The sequence below is a fragment of the Malaclemys terrapin genome, chromosome 1 (genome assembly GCF_027887155.1).
Source record: "Malaclemys terrapin pileata isolate rMalTer1 chromosome 1, rMalTer1.hap1, whole genome shotgun sequence".
NCBI classification, from domain to species: domain Eukaryota; kingdom Metazoa; phylum Chordata; order Testudines; family Emydidae; genus Malaclemys; species Malaclemys terrapin.
In genome coordinates, this window is record NC_071505.1 from 94,154,523 (window position 1) to 94,171,773 (window position 17,251).

The window sequence follows — 17,251 nt, forward strand, 5'->3', positions numbered from 1 at the left end:
AGGTAGGAGAGGCTTGGGGGAAAGGCAGCAAGGTCTGGGATAGGTCAGACCTTGGCTGCTGGTGAGAGGGCCCCTGAGCCGGAATCTGGACTAGAGGGCAGGCCTGGGTTCCCCTCCCAGCCACGGGGGAAATGGCTCCAATGAGGTAGTGCAAAGCAGGCTGCCTGGAACGGTTTTCCCCAAAAGTCTTTGATACCCCAGAAGTGGAGGACCGTAGTGGCCTGGCCGCAGGGCCAAGTCACAAACAGGAAGCTGCAGCTCCTGGAGCAAGAGGGGCTGCAGGGTGAGAGAAATAGATGAGTGGAAAGACTGCCAGAGGAGGGCACAGCACCTGGGAAGTGCTAATCCCCAGAGTGGCCAGGAGGAGGCGCCTCTAGTGGTGAGTGCACCCCCATGATAAGGTCCCTTAGTGATTAAACCCCCTCGGGGTCAGGCAGCTGGAGGAACTTTCCTGAGTCATAAGAGTGCTGATCCCTTATCAGGGAACCGGGCTGGGGCCGGGGCTGGGTATTGATCAAGATACGTCAATTCTTTGGTCAGAGGAAGTTGGGGAGCAGATAATTCTTTGGGTCAAAGTTTCCTGATTTACAGCCTTTCTCAATGGCCTGGAGAGGTGGGAGAGAGCTGTTAATGTGTAACTCTCGGAGAGCTAGGCCTATAAGATCTCCTGCGGGAGGTGTACCTGCACCAGATCCTCAGCAGCTCCCAGCCGCGGCTATCCAGCACCAGCAAGGAGGATGTCTGTAAGGATTGCGGTGTTTCGCCGTTAGCTCTTTCCTTTTCTTGCTCTCAGCTAGTCTCCTGTATCGGTGGGCTCTCACTTTCTGCCTTTGTGTCTGCTGTCATCACACCTGCTCAGTCGTTCATTCCCCCTCCCCTTGCCAGCTCTCCGGTTTCCACTCCCACCTCTTCCCCTCGCCAAGCAAGGAGTGCGGGGTACCAGGATGGTCCTGGCTCAGGGCCATGAGGTGACAACTGGAGGGCAGGGGACCTGCTCCCGGCCTCTCTCCTGGCTCTAGGGTGACCGGATGTCCTGATTTTATAGGGACAGTCCCGATTTTGGGGTCTTTTTCTTGTACAGGCTCCTATTACGCCCCCACCCCCGTCCCGATTTTTTACACATGCTGTCTGGTCACCCTGCCTGGCTCAGATGGAATTGCTGAGCTTCGTTCCTTTTCATTTGGGGCAGGGGGCGGGCATGGGTCACTCAGGGAGTCTCATGACATCAGGTCCCTCTGCCGCAGGAGAAATTTGAAATCTTGAACCTGGACGTGAAAGCAGGGAGCACCCTGAAGATAAAGGGCAAGGTCGCCAATGATGCTGAGAAGTGAGTGTGAGAGAGCGGTCTCAGACGAGGGGGGCATGGGCTGCAGAGATGGGGGCAGCACCCCAGTTTCCGTGTCTGATGCAGAGATCAGTCCTTTAGTCCGTCTCTCTGGCTTGGTACTTATACAGTCCCCATCACCTTGTAATTGAGTGCTTTGCAAATGTCCTGGCCCTGTGGGTGGATGGGGAAACTGAGGCACGGAGGTTAAAGTGACTTGCCTGTAGTCAGCAAAGGTGTCTGCAGCAGAGCTGGGAGCTGAGCCCAGGTCTCCTGAGCCATAGGCCTGACCTTCCTCCAGAGAAAATGGCGCTTGGGCCGGAAGCCCCAGCTCTCCCTAAAACTGGCAGGGCGGAGCCCTCTGCCTCCCCTGAAATTAGTAAAAGGAGAGGTGGGTGTAACTAATTCAACTGCCCTCCTTCGGGCAGGGGTGGGGCTCCTGGAGCAGCAATGCTGGCTCTGTGGGGGGAGTCTCTAATGCCCGCTCTGCTCCCACCCCACAGCTTTGTGATTAACCTTGGCAAGAGCTCTAGTGAGCTGGGGCTGCACTTCAACCCCCGCTTCAACGAATCCACCATCATCTGCAACTCCAGATGTGCCAACTGCTGGCAGTCGGAGCACCGCGACAACCACCTGCCGTTCTCCCGGGGCTCGGAGGTCAAGGTGAGGCAGCTCCTGGGAAAGCAGGGCGGGGGTGGGGTGGGGGGTGTGGCTGGATGAGCTGCCAAGCTCTTACTCTGTCCCCTTTCTTCCCCTCCTGGCTGGCGTTGTTTCCCCCTGCCAGCGTCTCTGGCTCCTGCGACCCTGAACCCTCCTCGTCAGCCTGCTCAGAGTCCCAATCCCCACAGACCCTGTTCTCTCGCCATTTAACCCTGCCCATGCTGGAGGCCTCCTAAAGGCTGCCTGTGACCTGCCTTCGAGAGCCCCCGTGCCTCTGCCCAGCAGGTGCTCATGCCTTCACTGAGGGAGGGAGAGGGCTGTAGGGAGCAGATCCCTCTTCCCCCTCGGATCTGTCTCCATCATTCTCTCCCTGCTCCCACCCCTTATTTTCTTCCCTCCAGCGCTTTGTAGAATGAGATTCTTGGGCCTCCCTGCTCCCTTCTCCTTGGGCAGCTCTTTGTTTGCCTCTTAGCATTGCACAGTTAGATCACCCGGTTTCTCTGTGGCTTGGAAACGGTTCCTTCTCCTTGCCCAGCGCTCCCGGAGCTGGGCTGGGTGGGGCAGGGGAGTGCCCACGGGAAGGAGACGATTCATTTCCAGTGATCAGTTATTAGTTTTGTTCTTTGAAGAGTCTCGGGTCCATCCTGTCCCCTCGCACTGTCTGCGCTGTGGACTAGAAGTGGCATTTCCCCACTGTTGCTAACCCCAAGTCAGATCCACTGGTGGGGTAACAGTGGGAGAGCCAGTGGGGCAAGGCTCCCGCAGCCACTGGTATTTCATGTGCTGTCCCACCCGGTCCAGAGCAGGCCTAAGCAACGCAGTGCTTTAAAACAGTGGTGGGCGCAGGAGCCTTGTCTACACTAGGGCTCCCTGTGTTGCCACCGCCATTGCAGTTGAACCAGCATTAGCAGCGGTGGGGGAGACGTTGCCCCCAGTCTCCCGGTTTAAGCAAGAGCTCAACTTCCTGAGACAAGCTGATCGCTCTGATTTCAATGGGAGTTAGGTGCCTAAATACCTTTGAGGATCTGGGCCTCTGGCACCCAACCCTGCAACGCGTTTAGTGAGCTCAGCTCCCAGCACCTTGCCTAAGGCCAGCAGAATTGGGGCCTCTCCGCCCAGGCAGTAGGGACAGGTGCTTGCTGTTGCCAGCCAGTTGTTTGCTTTTGATGCTAACTCCCCGTTCCTGTCCTTTCCTTGCTGCCCGCTCTCGCAGTTTATCGTCAGCTTCCTGGGAGACAAGTTCAAGGTGAAGCTGCCGGACGGGCATGAGGTGGAATTCCCCAACCGGCACGGCTACGACAAGATCAGCTACCTGAGTGTGCAGGGTGGGTTCAAAGTCCTCTCCTTCAAACAAGAATGATGGGCTCCACTTCCCTGCTCTAATAAAGACCCCTGGTGAGGGGCCATTTTGTCCCAACTATGCTGGCTCCTGTGATGTCCTTGGCCATGACCTTTCAGCACCAAATACAGGAAAGGTTCTTGTGGGAACGTCCCAAACCAGGCTCACCATCTGCTGGGAAGAGGTGGATGTCCGCTATTCTGGAAGGACGTCTTCTTTAGACATCTATGGGTGTGATTAGTGGAGCGGGAGACAGTGGCTGGGATGAAAGTGTCTCCAGGGCACCAGAAGGGGGTGCTGTCCTGGGGTGCACCAACAGAGTGCAGAGGAGTTCCCAAGCCTGAGTGTGCAAAGGAAGGAAATGATTCTTTGGTAAGGCTAGGTTGCGGGTTGCGCTTTCAGCAGGCTGGGATAAACTGATGGCCAGGTGGGAGACAAAGCCCAGGGCTTATCTCAGTAGGAGGATGGTAATGTCCTGCACCTGCAGAGCGCTCTGTCTCCAGGCTGGGGAACACTACCAGTGCAGGGGGAGATTCTCTAATAGGGGATGCTGTCCCTAAACATGGAATTTCCCCACCAGCTGGTGTGACCCTCCCCCTGGCACCAGGCACAGCATTGAGGATGCAACTGCACAGGTGTTAATAAGCGCTTGTATCCAGCAAGAGATAAGGAGAATATTCCTCTATCTCCTTCATTCTTATCGCTGTGTCTCTTATCGGCTGGGAAATTCCAGCCAAGTTATCCATTACCCAGCCTTTCTCATATCTTATCTCAGTCAGTGTGGGCGAGAGAGAGGGGGAGGCTTTGGAATTGCAAGGGAATGAAACCTGTGTCAGCTTGAGTCCTTTCACATGGGCCGGCACTACCTAATGTCTGGTGAAACCGCTCTGGTTAAAGTTACAGTGACTCACTCCAGAGGTTCACATGTGTGTGTGTGGGGGAGGGGGACGAATGGCTCTGGAGAAAAACTGGCTTGAAGCATTATGGGTAACTCCTCTCCACCCCATACATCTGAAATATAGGAACAGTCTTTGGTACCAGCAGGGGGCAGTCTTACCCTCTGACAGTACAGGACAAGGGGTTCCCAGCACAGGGAAAACCGACATTAGATGTGCCCCCCCCCCCACAGCCCCACAAAGGAACATGCCTCACCAGGTTTAAAGTGGCTTCAGAGAAGAGCCAACTTCTAACAAGTGGGGGTGAGGAAGAACTGGGACGGCTCATCCATAGCTGACTAGTGCAGGATTCTTACCCCTTCCTCTCCAGCATCTGCTGCTGGCCACGGTCAGAGAGAGGATACTGGGCTACACGGCCCTCAGGTTGGATCCAGTCTGGCAATGCATATGGCTAATGCTATGCTCAGGATATAAGGATAGCAAATGTTAGGGTAATTTAGTCGGCAAAGGCCAAGCGCGGAAGAGACTGATATTTAGAGAGACTCCACTGAAGGAGCACACACTGCTCCTTCCTTTCTACTTCCACCCTGCTACAGTGTCTGAGAGGGTCATTCGGTAAAATGCAGAACAAATAACTTTCATAAAATATGTTGTTGGCCTGTGGAACTCACTGCTGCAGGCTCAAGTGCTAGGGCTGGTTGATAACATTTGTAGCCAGGCTGGCTATGAGCAGGGTAATAGGGCTCTAGATGTGAGGTGTAAATGGATCTCTGCTGGGGTCAAGGTGGAATCTCCTCACCCTGGCCAGCATTATTGGGGTTTTGCTTTCCGCTGATGCAACATGTATGGGTTACAGCAGGACCGTAGGGACCAGAATGGCTGGTCCAGTGATCTAAGATGGGGTAGCAAATCCTATTTTCCCAGGAGGCCCAGGACTGGAAGTGCAGAGAATACCAATGCAGGGAGAGGGTTCAGGCACTTGGAGCTGGGAGGAGATGACTCCCTGGAGTCTGAAAGTGCAGAGGGAGTGGACTGATTTGCTGCTGTTCTGCAGGCTGAAATCCTGGGGCTGGCTGGGGCATGGGGAAGAACCACCACAGGAGAGAATAGTATCAAAAACTGTTTTAATAAGATCAATAATAAGTGCACAGGCTGCGGAGGGAGACAGCTGGGATGTTCCTTGGGGGTGGATCTTTGGTATGGAGCTTCTGTGACAAACTTGAATGAGCAGGGTGAGCCTGAGAAAGACCCTGGCTCCCGGGGTGGGGGCAGTGATGGGTAGCAATGGTTGCAGGCTCTGGACTCTACACTCTAGAGCCCTGGTGGGCACTTGGAGCTCCCATTCACTTCAGCCCTCTCCCCCCATGGCTGAGCGCGAAAGGCTGAGCAGCTGCCTGCAGTGTGATGAGATCAGTCAGCTGGCAGCTCCAGGGCCTGTGTGGGGAGCAGAACGGGCTCCTAGGACGCTTCCCCTCCCCCCCGGTGTAAAAGTCTGGTTATTATATTCTCATGTGCTCCCTGACAGACACAGCCCCCCGGGGCGACTGGGCAGCGGGAGCATGGGCACGGGATCCCTCCGGCCACAGGCTCCCGGGCCCTGGCGAACAATGGGCATGCTGTGTGGGCCAGTGGAATGACTTCACCCCCCAGTCATTCCTGCTCCGGGCCGTGGCACAAAACCCCCTCTGTGTGAGCGTGTCCGCACGTGGGACAGCGTGGGGAGCGGCTCCTTCCAAAGAGGCCGCGTTGCCCAGAAACACAAGGAGCACAGTGAGCAGCCCCCATCCCCCGCCAGCAAAAGGACACCGGAAAGGGGAAGTGTGTTGGAGGGGGGCGAGTTTAGACCCCTCTAAATAGTGTCAGTGGGAACCCATCCCTGGAACCGCTGCCCAGACCAAGGGCAGCCCCCCTTTCAACTGCCTGGGCTGAACGCTATAGCACAGAGAAAATGTTCTTGTTCTAAGAGGGGGTGAAAGGGAGTATTGGAGTTTGGGGGTGTCCCCTCTGGGGTATGGAGGGGTCTACCAGGGCAAGGGCAGCGGGACCCCGGCATCGTCCTTATTCTGCCTGATTACTGGAATCTCAGCATTGCCAACTCTAGCGCTATTTGGTGTTTCCCCTGAAGGCCCAGCTGCCAAAGCCAGTTACTGCCTGAGCCTCCCAGCTTTCAATACACAACAATAGAAAGTTTCTAGCTCTCCTGGTTGTGGGGGAAACCTTGAAAACAGCCACTCTGCGCAGTCCAGCACCGGAGGGCAAATGGAAAGAACCCACCAGTTACAGCTTTGAAAAATCTCATGAGTTTTGGCGCCTGACTCCGGCAGGGCTCCTTGGTGCCCAGGTTAAGGGCCATGGCATGATTTCCCCAGCTGTGCTGCATTCGGATACCAAGTCATTGCTGGCTGCACCCCCACCCACACCGAGCCTCCTGTATTGCTGCTCTGGGCACCTCCCTGAGGACAGTGTGGCAGGAACTTGGGGGGTGGGGCAGGGGGAGCTCCTCCCCAAATCTGTAGAGTGGAGCAGCTGGCTCTCTGGAGCCAGCTTCAGAGCCTCCAGCTCAGGGTACTGCAGGAGGATAGGAGCCACACCTGCCTTTCTCCCTGAGCCCAGCCCTGCATCAGCTCAAGGAAGCAGGGCCACCCCACTCAGGTGGAAGGACTCCCCATTCTGCTGCCTGTTCCATGGGGAGAGGAACTGGATTACTGTGCCCTTGGAATGGCCTCAGGGGGGAGGGGAGGCCCCTGAACTGGCTTGCTAGAGCAGGCCTTGGCAGGAGGGAACCAGGAATTAGCTAGCCCAACTGGCATGGCCGCTGGCTGAAGGCAAAAGAACTGGCGAGGGCTGGTAGGAGCTGTGTGAGACTAGCCCAGCCCGTTCGCGAACAGTGCTGTGTGGTGCTGCATGGCAGAACCCGGTTCAATCCCCAGCCAGGAGCGCTCAGGCCCGAGGGAGAGGGAGAATGCTGTGTTGCTCCAGCCTGGGGTGGCCGGCTCAGAAAGCAAGCCTGCCCCAGGCCTCTAGCTCAGGGGGCAGCGGGGGAGTGAGCCGTGCGGCTGGAGTGCTTTCTCTGATCCGCTCCTGTTCGGTGCTTGCTGGGGGCTCGGTGACCTGACAGGAGCATTCCCTTACCAGCCCAGCCTCCCAGGGGGCGGGCGCCTCATTTCCAATGACAGCAAGGAGTGGGGGGAAGGAGCATGCGATCACTGCGATTTCCCCATTAGCATGACCTACTCTTTGGGGAAGGCAGGGCCTGCCCAGGGCGCTGGGCGGATCAAAGAGCTGCTTCCCCTGCCTCCATCCCCACCAACCCTCTGCCGCAGGAGGGTTCACAGCTCCCAAGGGGCGCGGGCCCCCGGACAGCTGACATCTCTGGGGGAGGGCTGGGGAGTCCCAAGGCCACAGGAGACGGTGGCTGTTCAGACCTTCACTTCATCATCCTCTTCCTCCTCGTCGGCGTACTCAAAGGAGTCGCTGCGGCCCTCCGCAGCCGTGGCCTCCCCCTCCCGCACAGCTGAGAGCGCAGCCTCCTCTTCCTCCTCCTCCTCCTCGCTGTGACTCCACCCAGCCTCGTCCGCCCCATACGAGCCGACAACCGGGCTCTCCCGGGGCCCCTCCTCCTCTTCCTCCAGGCTGCCATGTGCACCTCTCGCGCTGTAGTGGCGAGCCAGGACCTGGGCAGCCCGGTGGAACTCTCCCGCCTCCATGCTGCAGTCATTCCAGTGCCCCTGCCACAGGCTGTCTTTCGGGAGCGCCCCTGGCTCCTCAGTGGGTGCTGAGCCCCAGGCAGGGCTCTGGTGCCCGCTCCCAGCACAGGCAGGCCCCTCCTCAGCATACTCTAGGGCACGAGCATCTCCATTGGCATGCACCAAGTGTCCCGATGGGGAGCTGGCCCCCTGCCTGGAGTGGCCCCAGAGGCTTTCTGCCATGTCGCCCTCTATATGCCTGGCATTGGGTGTCCCTGATCCCCGAGGGACCCCGGCCTCAACCCACTCGCCATGCAGGGCAAAGGGCGATGCAGCCTGGCCGCCAGCCAGGGCCCTGGCTTCCTCCCTCTTGTCACTGCTGTCCATGGCTTCTGTGAAGCTGATGACCTGGAGGAGCTCGCTCATGAGGGAGGGCCCAAGGTCCAGGCGGAAGGACAGCAGGGAGTCCGAGCGCTGGAGCTCTGCTTCTGCGGGGAAGGAGCTCTCCCGGGCCTTCTCTGAGCGCGGAGCACGCGGGATGGTGCAGAACCCGGACTCCAGCCCTGAAAGGACAAGGAGCCTCTGGTGAGTGGGAAGCCTCTGGCACTGCGCAAGAGCCAGGGGGAGGCAGCGACTGTCACACTGGGTGGTGACGGACTGGGCTGTACTATGGGAGCCTGGAACCAGTGACTGTATGTGAACGGGGATAGACAAGTCACACTCATGTCAGCTGGGCGATATTGGGATCAATCACTCTCATATGGATCACTTTGCTAGACAGCCTAGGAGCAATTTCACCATCTAGTGCCTGCTCAGTATTGGGAAAGTCTGGCTTGTACTAGTGAAAACTAGCACCAGTTACACTCCACTGTAACGTGACTAGCCGGTGCTAGGGAAGATGGGAATCAGTCCCGCTGTTTAAGGACGGTTCGGTGCCGGACACCCATGGCCCAGCCAAATCGGAAGATAACAGCACGGTGCTGGAACTGGTCTCTGCCAAGAGTCAAGAGGGTGACGGGTGATCAGCCCTGGGAAACTATTTCCACTGGAATGGCTGTATAACCTGTGACCAGCAGGTGGCAGCATTGCACCATGCCACCTTTGCTGCCCGTCCCTGGCCCAGGCCCAGCCACTCCCACACGGGTCACACTGACCTGAGAATTAGCGCCACGGGAAATGCTGAGCTGGACCACTGCGTTTGGAGAACGCGGCCTTTGTGCTAAAGAACCCAGCCCCCGGCACCCGCCAGAGCGTTGCTCAGACGTAGCCAGGACTGAGGGGCCTGGGCAGGGAGCCAGGGCTGGAACAGGGCAACCAGGAGGAGCATCAGCAGAGCCATTAGGGGCATGGGGGGGGGCACTGGATAAGCGGGGGGGCTGCAGGCCCAGAAATAGTAACAATGCCAAGCTCTTACGCAGTGCATTTCCTCAGCAGATGTTAAAGCGTTTTACATCCTCCCCATTTTACAGGTGGGGAAACTGAGGCACGGGACAGGGACGTGACTTGCCCAAGGTCACCCAGCAGGCCAGGGACAGAGCTGGGAGGGACAGAGCCCAGGTCTCCTGACTCCCAATCCGGTGCTTGAACCATTAGGCCACTGCCTCCCACTGGGCTGTGTCAGCAGAGCTGGCTGGCTGGGGGGGCATTGCCTGCTGCTTACTCCCGGGAGCAGTGAAGTTCACCTAAATCACCCCCCACTCCTTTCTTCACTGTGGGGCTGGAGACGGCCCTTCTGTGTGAACGCCAGCAGCACAGCCTCTCCCCCGGTGCTTCCCCTCCACACTGGATGGACCATTCCCGGTGGGGCACGCAGGCTCTGTGGCCCATTCGCACCCTGAAGCTGCCAGGGGGACAGTGAGTATGCCTTGCTGTCTGTGAACAAGTTTCTCTCATAGGAGGTGGCTCGAGACCTGTTCCCCCCCCCCCCCCGACTCATTTCCCACAGGCCACCAATTGGCCATCGGATGAGAATAACCTAGTGTTACTACCATCCCAGCACTGGACTGGAGCTGGTGGATCAGAGGTGAGAAACTATATCCCACCCATAATGGCCTGAGCTCTGCAGGGCCTTTAACAGGTGAAGTCGAAGGGGAAGTGGGTGTGGGGGAGGAACAACTGGGGGCTAAGGGTGTAACTCAGAAAAGGATAATTCTGGGATTCACCAGGACCAGGAACTCCCTTGATCATAGCTCTTCAATAGTCCGGTCCATCCAGAGATGGAGATTGCACAGATGGGGAAACTGAGGCATGGGAGGGGGGGGCAGGGACTTGCCCTGGTTTCAGCGACACAGCTGGGAATAGCACTGAAGTCTCGGAAGCCCGTGCCCCCGCTACAGGATTACTCACCATAAGCATAGTGTGTATCAGACACGTTGTTTAGAGTGCTCTTGAAGGCGAACTTCCCAGCCGGGCTGCTGCCCCCATAGGTCCCCTCGTTGAGCTGCGGCAACGACACAGCGTTCTTGATGATGGGCGAGATGTCTGGGGGGGCGGGCGAGGCTTCGGCCTTGCTCCCGCTGCCCCGGTTCCTCAGCGGCGTCCTCCGCACGTGCCGCAGGGTCCGGGCGAAGAAGTTGTTGGCTTTGGCCGTCTCGGTGCCGCCGTGGTTGCTGAGGAAGGAGGTGTCCCCGAAGACGTCCCCGCCACGCCCCACGTGCATGGTGTGCCGGAAATCCCCCAGCGGTGGGCTGATCATGTCCGGTGTCAGCTCCGATTTCAACCGTCGTTTGCCATGGGAGCCCGACACCCAGCCGAGCACCGGTAGCTTCCCAAGACTCATGTCACACCCCGTTGTTACTCCACACCCTCTCCCCTAAAACACAGGAAACTGGCCTTCAGTGGGGGGGGGCACAAATTCCAGAGGGGTCACAGTGGCTTGTCACGCCCCCGGACTCCCCATTACTCATGCTACCCCCTCCTTTCGGCCGTGTCGTGTCCTGGGCTGGGGAGCTGCTCCCGGGACCAGCCCCTGCTCCCGATCTTTGGAGATGCCTTAGAGCTGCCGGGGGGAGCGTGGGCCTGTCTGTTCTCCGGTTCGGCACTCCTTCTGGATAATTGCTCTCCACAGCACTCATTAAACTGCCCAGGGGAGGCTTTTCCGAAATGGCTCACCCCTGGCAGCTTCTGCTATTGAGTGCAGGCCTCTAGATCCTCATATCTCCAGGAAGAGCCCCAGGCAGGGTGCGGGGAGTCCTGCTTGGCCCTGGGCAGGTAGGACGGCAAGGCTGGGGCAAAGGTATCTCCAAGGAGTCAGCCGTCGCCGCTGGAGCTCTCGTGTGGCTGGAAGTAAGCAAAGCTGGGGATTAATGTTAATCCGCCATCCTCCGTCTCCCCGCTTCCGCCCCCGCCGCCTGCTAGCGTGGGAGCGGCTGGCACACGGGGCAGCAGGTCACAGCCGAAGGGGGGATCTCAGGGCAAACTCCTTGATCCTGATGTAAGATGGCCTAAAAATGACAACAGCAAAGGTGAAGGCTCAGGCTGAGATTTTCTGACAGTTCTGGCTGCAGGGGTGAGTTACCGGGGTGCTCCGCGGGGTTCCTGCCAGGAATGGGTAATGCCAACGCCTGGGAGGGACGGGCCAGGTGAAATAAGAATGGACACTCCAGACCTGTGCCGGACACCACCCCTGCAACTGCACTTACCTCTGAACCTGTGCTCAACCCCGAACCTGCGCCCGCCCCCGCCCCTGCCTTCAAACCTGTGCCCGACCCCACTCCTGACCCCACCTCTGAACCTGTACCCACCCCCGCCCCTATGCCCGCCCACCCCCGCACCTGCGCCTGACCTATGACCGACCCCACTGCTGAACTTGTATCCCCCCAGACCTGTTCCCGAGCCCAACCCGGGGGTAGCTAGAAGGGGAAAGAAATACATTAAGTATTATGATTACTAGGAAAGTTGTTTGCATTTCTATGGCAACTTCTCTCCAAGGTTCACAAAGCACTTCACCAATGCTGCTGTATTAAACATCAGCTCCTGCACCCCCCATTCTGGAGGCAGGGAAACTGAGTCACGGAGCGGTCATGTGACTTGTCCAAGGTCAGCAAACCAGCCAGTGGCCAAGCTGGGATTGGAAGCCAGCTCTCAGTCTGTGCACAGATCTGTCCCTAAATATTATAGCAAAAGGCATGCTGGAAATAAGTAGGCAGACTCCCAGGTTAAGCCAAGTTTCTCTCCTAGCAAACTCCCAGTCTTGTTTTCCAGCTCTGAATGGGTCAGGGTAGCTGTTCAGATCAGCTTTGCATTATGGAGTGTTGCCATTTCAAAATCCCCTGGAGGCTGCTCCACTCCAGGCCTCCACTGAGCAGTCCTCTGCCAACACAGCAGGCGAATAATCAATGGGCCAAAGGCCGCTGGCACCTTGGCATATCCCCTCTGCCCAGGTAAGATCAGCCCTGGGGCCAGAGGCTGAAGACACCTTGGTTCCTACACTGAGGGGCAGGGCTGGGTCCTTTCAGCAGGATTAGTGGCAGGGAGATCACGCTGCCTTGAGGAGTGAGCCAGACAGGCTGCTGGCCGGGCTGGGGTCTGGAAGACTCTTGGAGGGCTGGGGGTGAGATTACCTACAGCCCAGCCCCTGAGGTTCTGCCTTGCAGCTGGAGAGCACAGATACCCTCTGTGGCTGTGTGTGTACAGGACTAGGGGGGTTGATGGTGCGGAGGAAGTAGGGTGGGGGAGGAGGAGGAATGCCAGAATAGACTCCAGGAGATCAATGATAAACCCAGCTGATACCCCCCACCAGTGGCATTTCCAGTGCTCCTTGGCCTCTGTCCCCAACAGAGCCACCCTTTGTCCTGTCCCCAGCTGCGCTCCTAGCCCATTTCAGCCTCCCGCTCTGTGCTCCCTCCCCGCCACGTGCCCCTGTGCTGCCGCCTGCAAGTCACCTTGACAGGGAGCAGGTGCCAGGGAGGGCTATGCTCCGGGAAAGCTGGTCACGGGTCTCCGTCACCACTGGTGCCACGTGTCCTTCCCCACCCCAGCCTTGTTTGCTCACCCAGGGCCCCTCTTATCTGCCAGGGGGTAGAGGTAGGCAAATGGAAAACAAAACTCCCCTTGAAATCCACTGCAACCATTGGCTGTTTCCCTGGGGATGGGGGGGCAGGGAGCCTGTTTCCCTGGGTCCTCTATCCCCATGGTTGCCAGGGCCCTGCCTCCTTGCTGATGGAGAAACTGGGGGCGCTCTCCCTTCTTAGCTGAGACCTGCCAGGCATGTGGTGTCTGTGTGTGTGCGGCAGGCCGGGGGGTTGGGGATCAGCCAGGCCTGGCTACAATGGGGATCCAGGATTCCCCTCTGGGCTGGGCTCCTACTGGGCTGGGCTGTGTGAATTCCCCACCTCCTCCAGCTGGGGTTGGCTCCACCCCTCCCCCCATGAAGACCCCTCACCCCATCCACAGCTTCCACCCACTGGGTCAGGCAAGAAAAGGATGGGGGTGGGGAGAGCAGGGGAATTTGCTGGGGCCCTGCCTGCAGCCTCGCTGAGCTATCCGGGGGCCAGGAAGAGCCAAGCCCCCTGTGCAGAGCATGCAATGGGGCGGTTGAGACGGTTCCCAGCACTCCAACTCCCCTGGCCTTGGGCCAGGCTCAGAGAACAGGGAGAGGGGATGAGCTGTGCCCCTGCATTCCGCTCCCCCCAGGAGTCTCCCGCTCCTTGGGGCACATGGGGCCCAGATGCTCAAGGCTACAGTGGGGTCAGATCAGAAAGAAGAGGGAAATGGGGCAGGAGAGAGGTGGTGTTCAGCAAAAGGCCCATTGGGCTAGGGGTTGTGGGCCCATTCCCTGCTTGGCGAGATCCATGAAGGAGGAGGCGGGTACTTTTTTCCCCTTCGTTCTTTCCCTCACTACCACAAAAATGACTAGCCCACAGCCACAGTCTGGATTTCAGCAGCCCCCACTGCCTCTAGCTGGCACTGCCCTCCCCTGCAATCCCAAACCCAGGCTGCAGGGCAGGCCTTCTGTCTCTGGCCTGTCCCTGTCACCCCTTTCCTTCTTGCCTGTCAGCCCCCGCTGGTGTGTGGCCACCCAAACTCAACAGAGGCACTCAGAACCCTGCCTTCCCGCCTGGTCTCTCTCGTTTTCAGCTCCACTCCAGTTATTCTTTCATCCAAGTGAAACTCATGATTCTCTGAGCAAAGGGTCAGCCAGGGCGGGTGTTCTATTCCTCCTACTGTGTCTGTGTTACAGCCCATGCCCATCACTGCAACGGCTGGTCCCTTTCCCTCTCCAACAGCTCCCCGTCTCCCCTTTCCCCAAGGGGCCCCAAAAGGCAAGCCACAATCAGACTGCCAACATCTCTCCCCCTCTCCAGCCTCCCCTCTCCCTAACTTTAGCTGGTTTCCACTGATTTGTCTCCGCTGGGATGGGAGGAAAGCAGAGAGGGGAAAAGTGATCCAGACAGGCAGGACTGCCAAACGCAGACTCCCCCACCACATGCCCGCCCCAAGGGCGTAAAGGCCCAGGAGAGAGAGGAGATGTCCAGGGTGGTCTGAGGAGCACCGGGATGGGGAGGAGCGAAGGGAAATTTGGGCTGGAAATTGGGAGAACATTCCTAGCCGGGAGGGTCTATCAAGCTGTGGAAGAGTCTCCCAGAGGAAACAGCAGCCCCATTGCTTGGGTCATGTAGAGCCAGACTGAAGCATGCTATAGGGGATGCTATAGGGGACGGCCCAGTGCTGAATGGCCTAGACAGGACCATCTCCATCTCCTCTGAGTGCAGGAGAAACTCAGACTGCATGTGCTGGAATAAAGCAACGCTTAGCTCCCGGGCCGCCTGCTGCTATATATATATATAGATCACGTAGGGGTTTTTCCAAACAGACCCACTTTGAGGCTGAGGCTGGAATTCCAAACGCAGCACTTTTTGGCCATTCCCCTCCCCCCCCCCCCCCCAAAAAAAAAAACAAAACAAAACAAAAACTACTCCCTTTCCTGTTAGGAAAAAAAAAAAGTCTCTCTCAGACCCTGCAGGAATGAGTGGCCACAGCTGAGCGTAGGAAGGCAGAGGGAACCCTACAACCCTCCCAGCTCCCCTGCTGCCTCAGTGCCCCTTCTTCCCCCTCTTCTTCTGCGTCCCTCCCTCCACCCCCCCATCCTCTCTCTTCTGCCATATCCCCCTTCCTCTCCTCCCCCTCCTTCCACATTCCCCTCTTCCCTTCCCCGTCTTCTGCTGCCATATTTCCCTTTCCCCCATTCCCTACCCCCTCCTTCAAACCCCCTGTTCTCCAACACCCCCCCACACGCGCCTTCCTTTGCTTGCCCTCTGCTCCACTGAACTTTCCCCCATGCCCGTCAAGTCTTAACTTTAGCTTTTACCTTTTTGGAAAAAAAAAAGTTTTAAAAAAGAAAAGTTCTCCGAGGTTTCAAACGTTCCCCGTGGCTCTTGGGAAATTGCTGCCGCTCCCAGGGGAGGTGACCCCCTTTTCCCACTGCTTGGGGGCTGGCTCCTCAGCAGTCTCCCCCTTCTCTGCGCTGTTCCTTGGCTGCTGTGCAGGAGCACTGGTGCCAGTGGAGGGAGGGAGAAGGGAATGGGGAGGGGATGTGGGAGCAGTGGGTGGGGTCTCCACATTTACTGACCAATCCCCAGCTGTCTGGGAAAGGAGGCCAGAGAAAAAGAGGGAGTTAGTCCAACTGTCCAGGAGAAAAGATTGCAGGACCGCCTGTTCTGCCCCCTCCCTCCCCACTACCCCTTCTGCCTGGGTCGGCAGCATTTCACCCTCATCAAGAGAACAGCCTCGGAGAACACCTGCGTCTAGTTGAGTCTATCTATCAGGAAGCCATGGTTGGGTTGGCGGTCCCGTGCCCCAGCCTGTATGTGCCGTGGGACAGCACTGCCCACAGGTGACTGGGTGTGGCCAGCAAGGCTAAGAATTGCTGTGTGATGCACACCTCACTAAGAACATGTCTGAGGGTGTCCCAGTCCTTGAGAGCTCTGAGATTCACCTCCCCCACTATACTTTTACTCCAGGATTGCCCCTGCCACACACATCCCCTTCTTACCAGCAAGGGATGGGGAGAGCTCCGGCTGGCTTGGAGGGAGGGTCCCATTAGTAGAATTGGGCAGGGTCTCTGGGTAGGGTTGGAAGGAAGGTCCTCTTAGGAGCACTGATCGGGGGGGGGGGGGCAGAGGGTTTCACTGGCAGCAGTGTGCAGGGTCAGGAAAGATGGTGTTACGAGCGGGATGTAGGCAATCTTGACTAGAAGTCAGAGCAGGAGTCCAGGTTGGGGAACAAAGCCAAGAGTCTGCATGAGAGTCAACTGCCAGTTACCAGAGCTGGGGCCAAGTCAGAGTTGAGTCAGAAGTCAGAGCTAGGACTGGTAACTGATGGCTGGAGGTGAGGCATAAGGGCAGGAACAGGAGAAGAGACAAGGAACAAGCACAGAGCAGGAGCACCGTGGAAACAGTAGCAAAGGCAGGACGAAGCAGGAATCAGGAACAGGGTTGGGTGCAAGAGGCAGGCACAAATAGGGTCCAATGTTGCCACAACAGGAAATCAACTTATCACGCAGACAAACTTCCTGTGCCTCCTTCTGGCTTAAAAAGTGTGGTTGGACCAATCGGTGGAGCCGGGGGATCCTCCACTCAGGGCCCCTGTGGGTGGTGCCTTGGCTGAGGCTATAGTCCTACTTGCTTCTCAGTCCACCAGGTTTTGACAGACCTTGGGAGGCCAGGACGTGGCAGCTGTCTGGGGTGGCTCAGGCCTGAGTTCAAGACCTGGGACATCACAGAGGGTCTCATTAGTGGCCCTGTGCAGGGTAAGGCTGGAGGGTCTCATTGGTGGCACTGTGTAGGGTGGGGATGGAGGATCCTATTGGGGGTACTGCGTAGAGTTTCTGCACCTGTATGGATCATCTCCATGGTATCGCCAGGGGTTTGTCCCTTTACAGGAGTGTGGTGAAAAATCCTGCGGGAGGGAATGTTGCATTAATGTCATCATGAGGGGAGTCTCCTGGGAGAGGTAGGGCGGAGTGTCTGGTTGATAGGAGGTACAAGGTAGAGGTGGGATGAGATCCTGTGGCTCTGTGTGGGAGCTCTGGGCCAGAATGGAATGGAGGGTCCCACTGGTGGCACAATGTGGGGCCTTTGGGTAGAGGAGGGGAGATGGGGCTCTCTGGCACTGAGTAGGCCAGACATGAAAAAATTGCTACACAGAGGGAGAAATGTAAGATGGGAATGAAGCTCAGACCCTTGGCATCTCCACCTGGGTGCTGCTGAGATTATGCCAGGGTGCTGTCCCTGGACTCTGCTTGGGAAACTCCATCTTTGATATGGGCCTCTGTCTACAAAGTGTCTGATCAGTTTGAAGCTCTATCCTCTTCTAGCTCCTGGTAGGGGAAGATGTCTATCTCTTT

The 17,251-nt window shown here is 57.7% G+C and overlaps 2 protein-coding genes across 3 annotated transcripts; one reads left to right on the top strand and one right to left on the bottom strand.

Annotated features, from left to right (window-relative positions):
• The first annotated feature begins 633 nt into the window (after window positions 1-633).
• Window positions 634-3,402, top strand: LGALS2 (galectin 2). Its single transcript, XM_054016253.1, has 4 exons — window positions 634-743; window positions 1,245-1,327; window positions 1,828-1,987; window positions 3,198-3,402. Exons 1-4 carry the CDS (start codon window positions 738-740, stop codon window positions 3,342-3,344), a joined length of 396 nt encoding a protein of 131 aa, XP_053872228.1. The 5' UTR covers window positions 634-737; the 3' UTR covers window positions 3,345-3,402.
• Window positions 3,403-5,326: 1,924 nt separating this feature from the next.
• Window positions 5,327-15,408, bottom strand: CDC42EP1 (CDC42 effector protein 1). 2 transcript variants are annotated; one of them, XM_054031928.1, is made up of 3 exons: window positions 15,215-15,408; window positions 10,252-11,184; window positions 5,327-8,468 (listed from the first exon to the last, which is right to left on the bottom strand). In XM_054031928.1, the coding sequence occupies exons 2-3, from the start codon at window positions 10,682-10,684 to the stop codon at window positions 7,639-7,641; spliced, it is 1,263 nt and encodes a 420-aa protein (XP_053887903.1). In that variant the 5' UTR covers window positions 10,685-11,184; window positions 15,215-15,408; the 3' UTR covers window positions 5,327-7,638. The 2 variants fall into 2 exon arrangements, with proteins under 2 accessions (XP_053887903.1, XP_053887894.1); XM_054031919.1 differs by having other exon boundaries at window positions 10,252-11,348.
• Window positions 15,409-17,251: the final 1,843 nt, after the last annotated feature.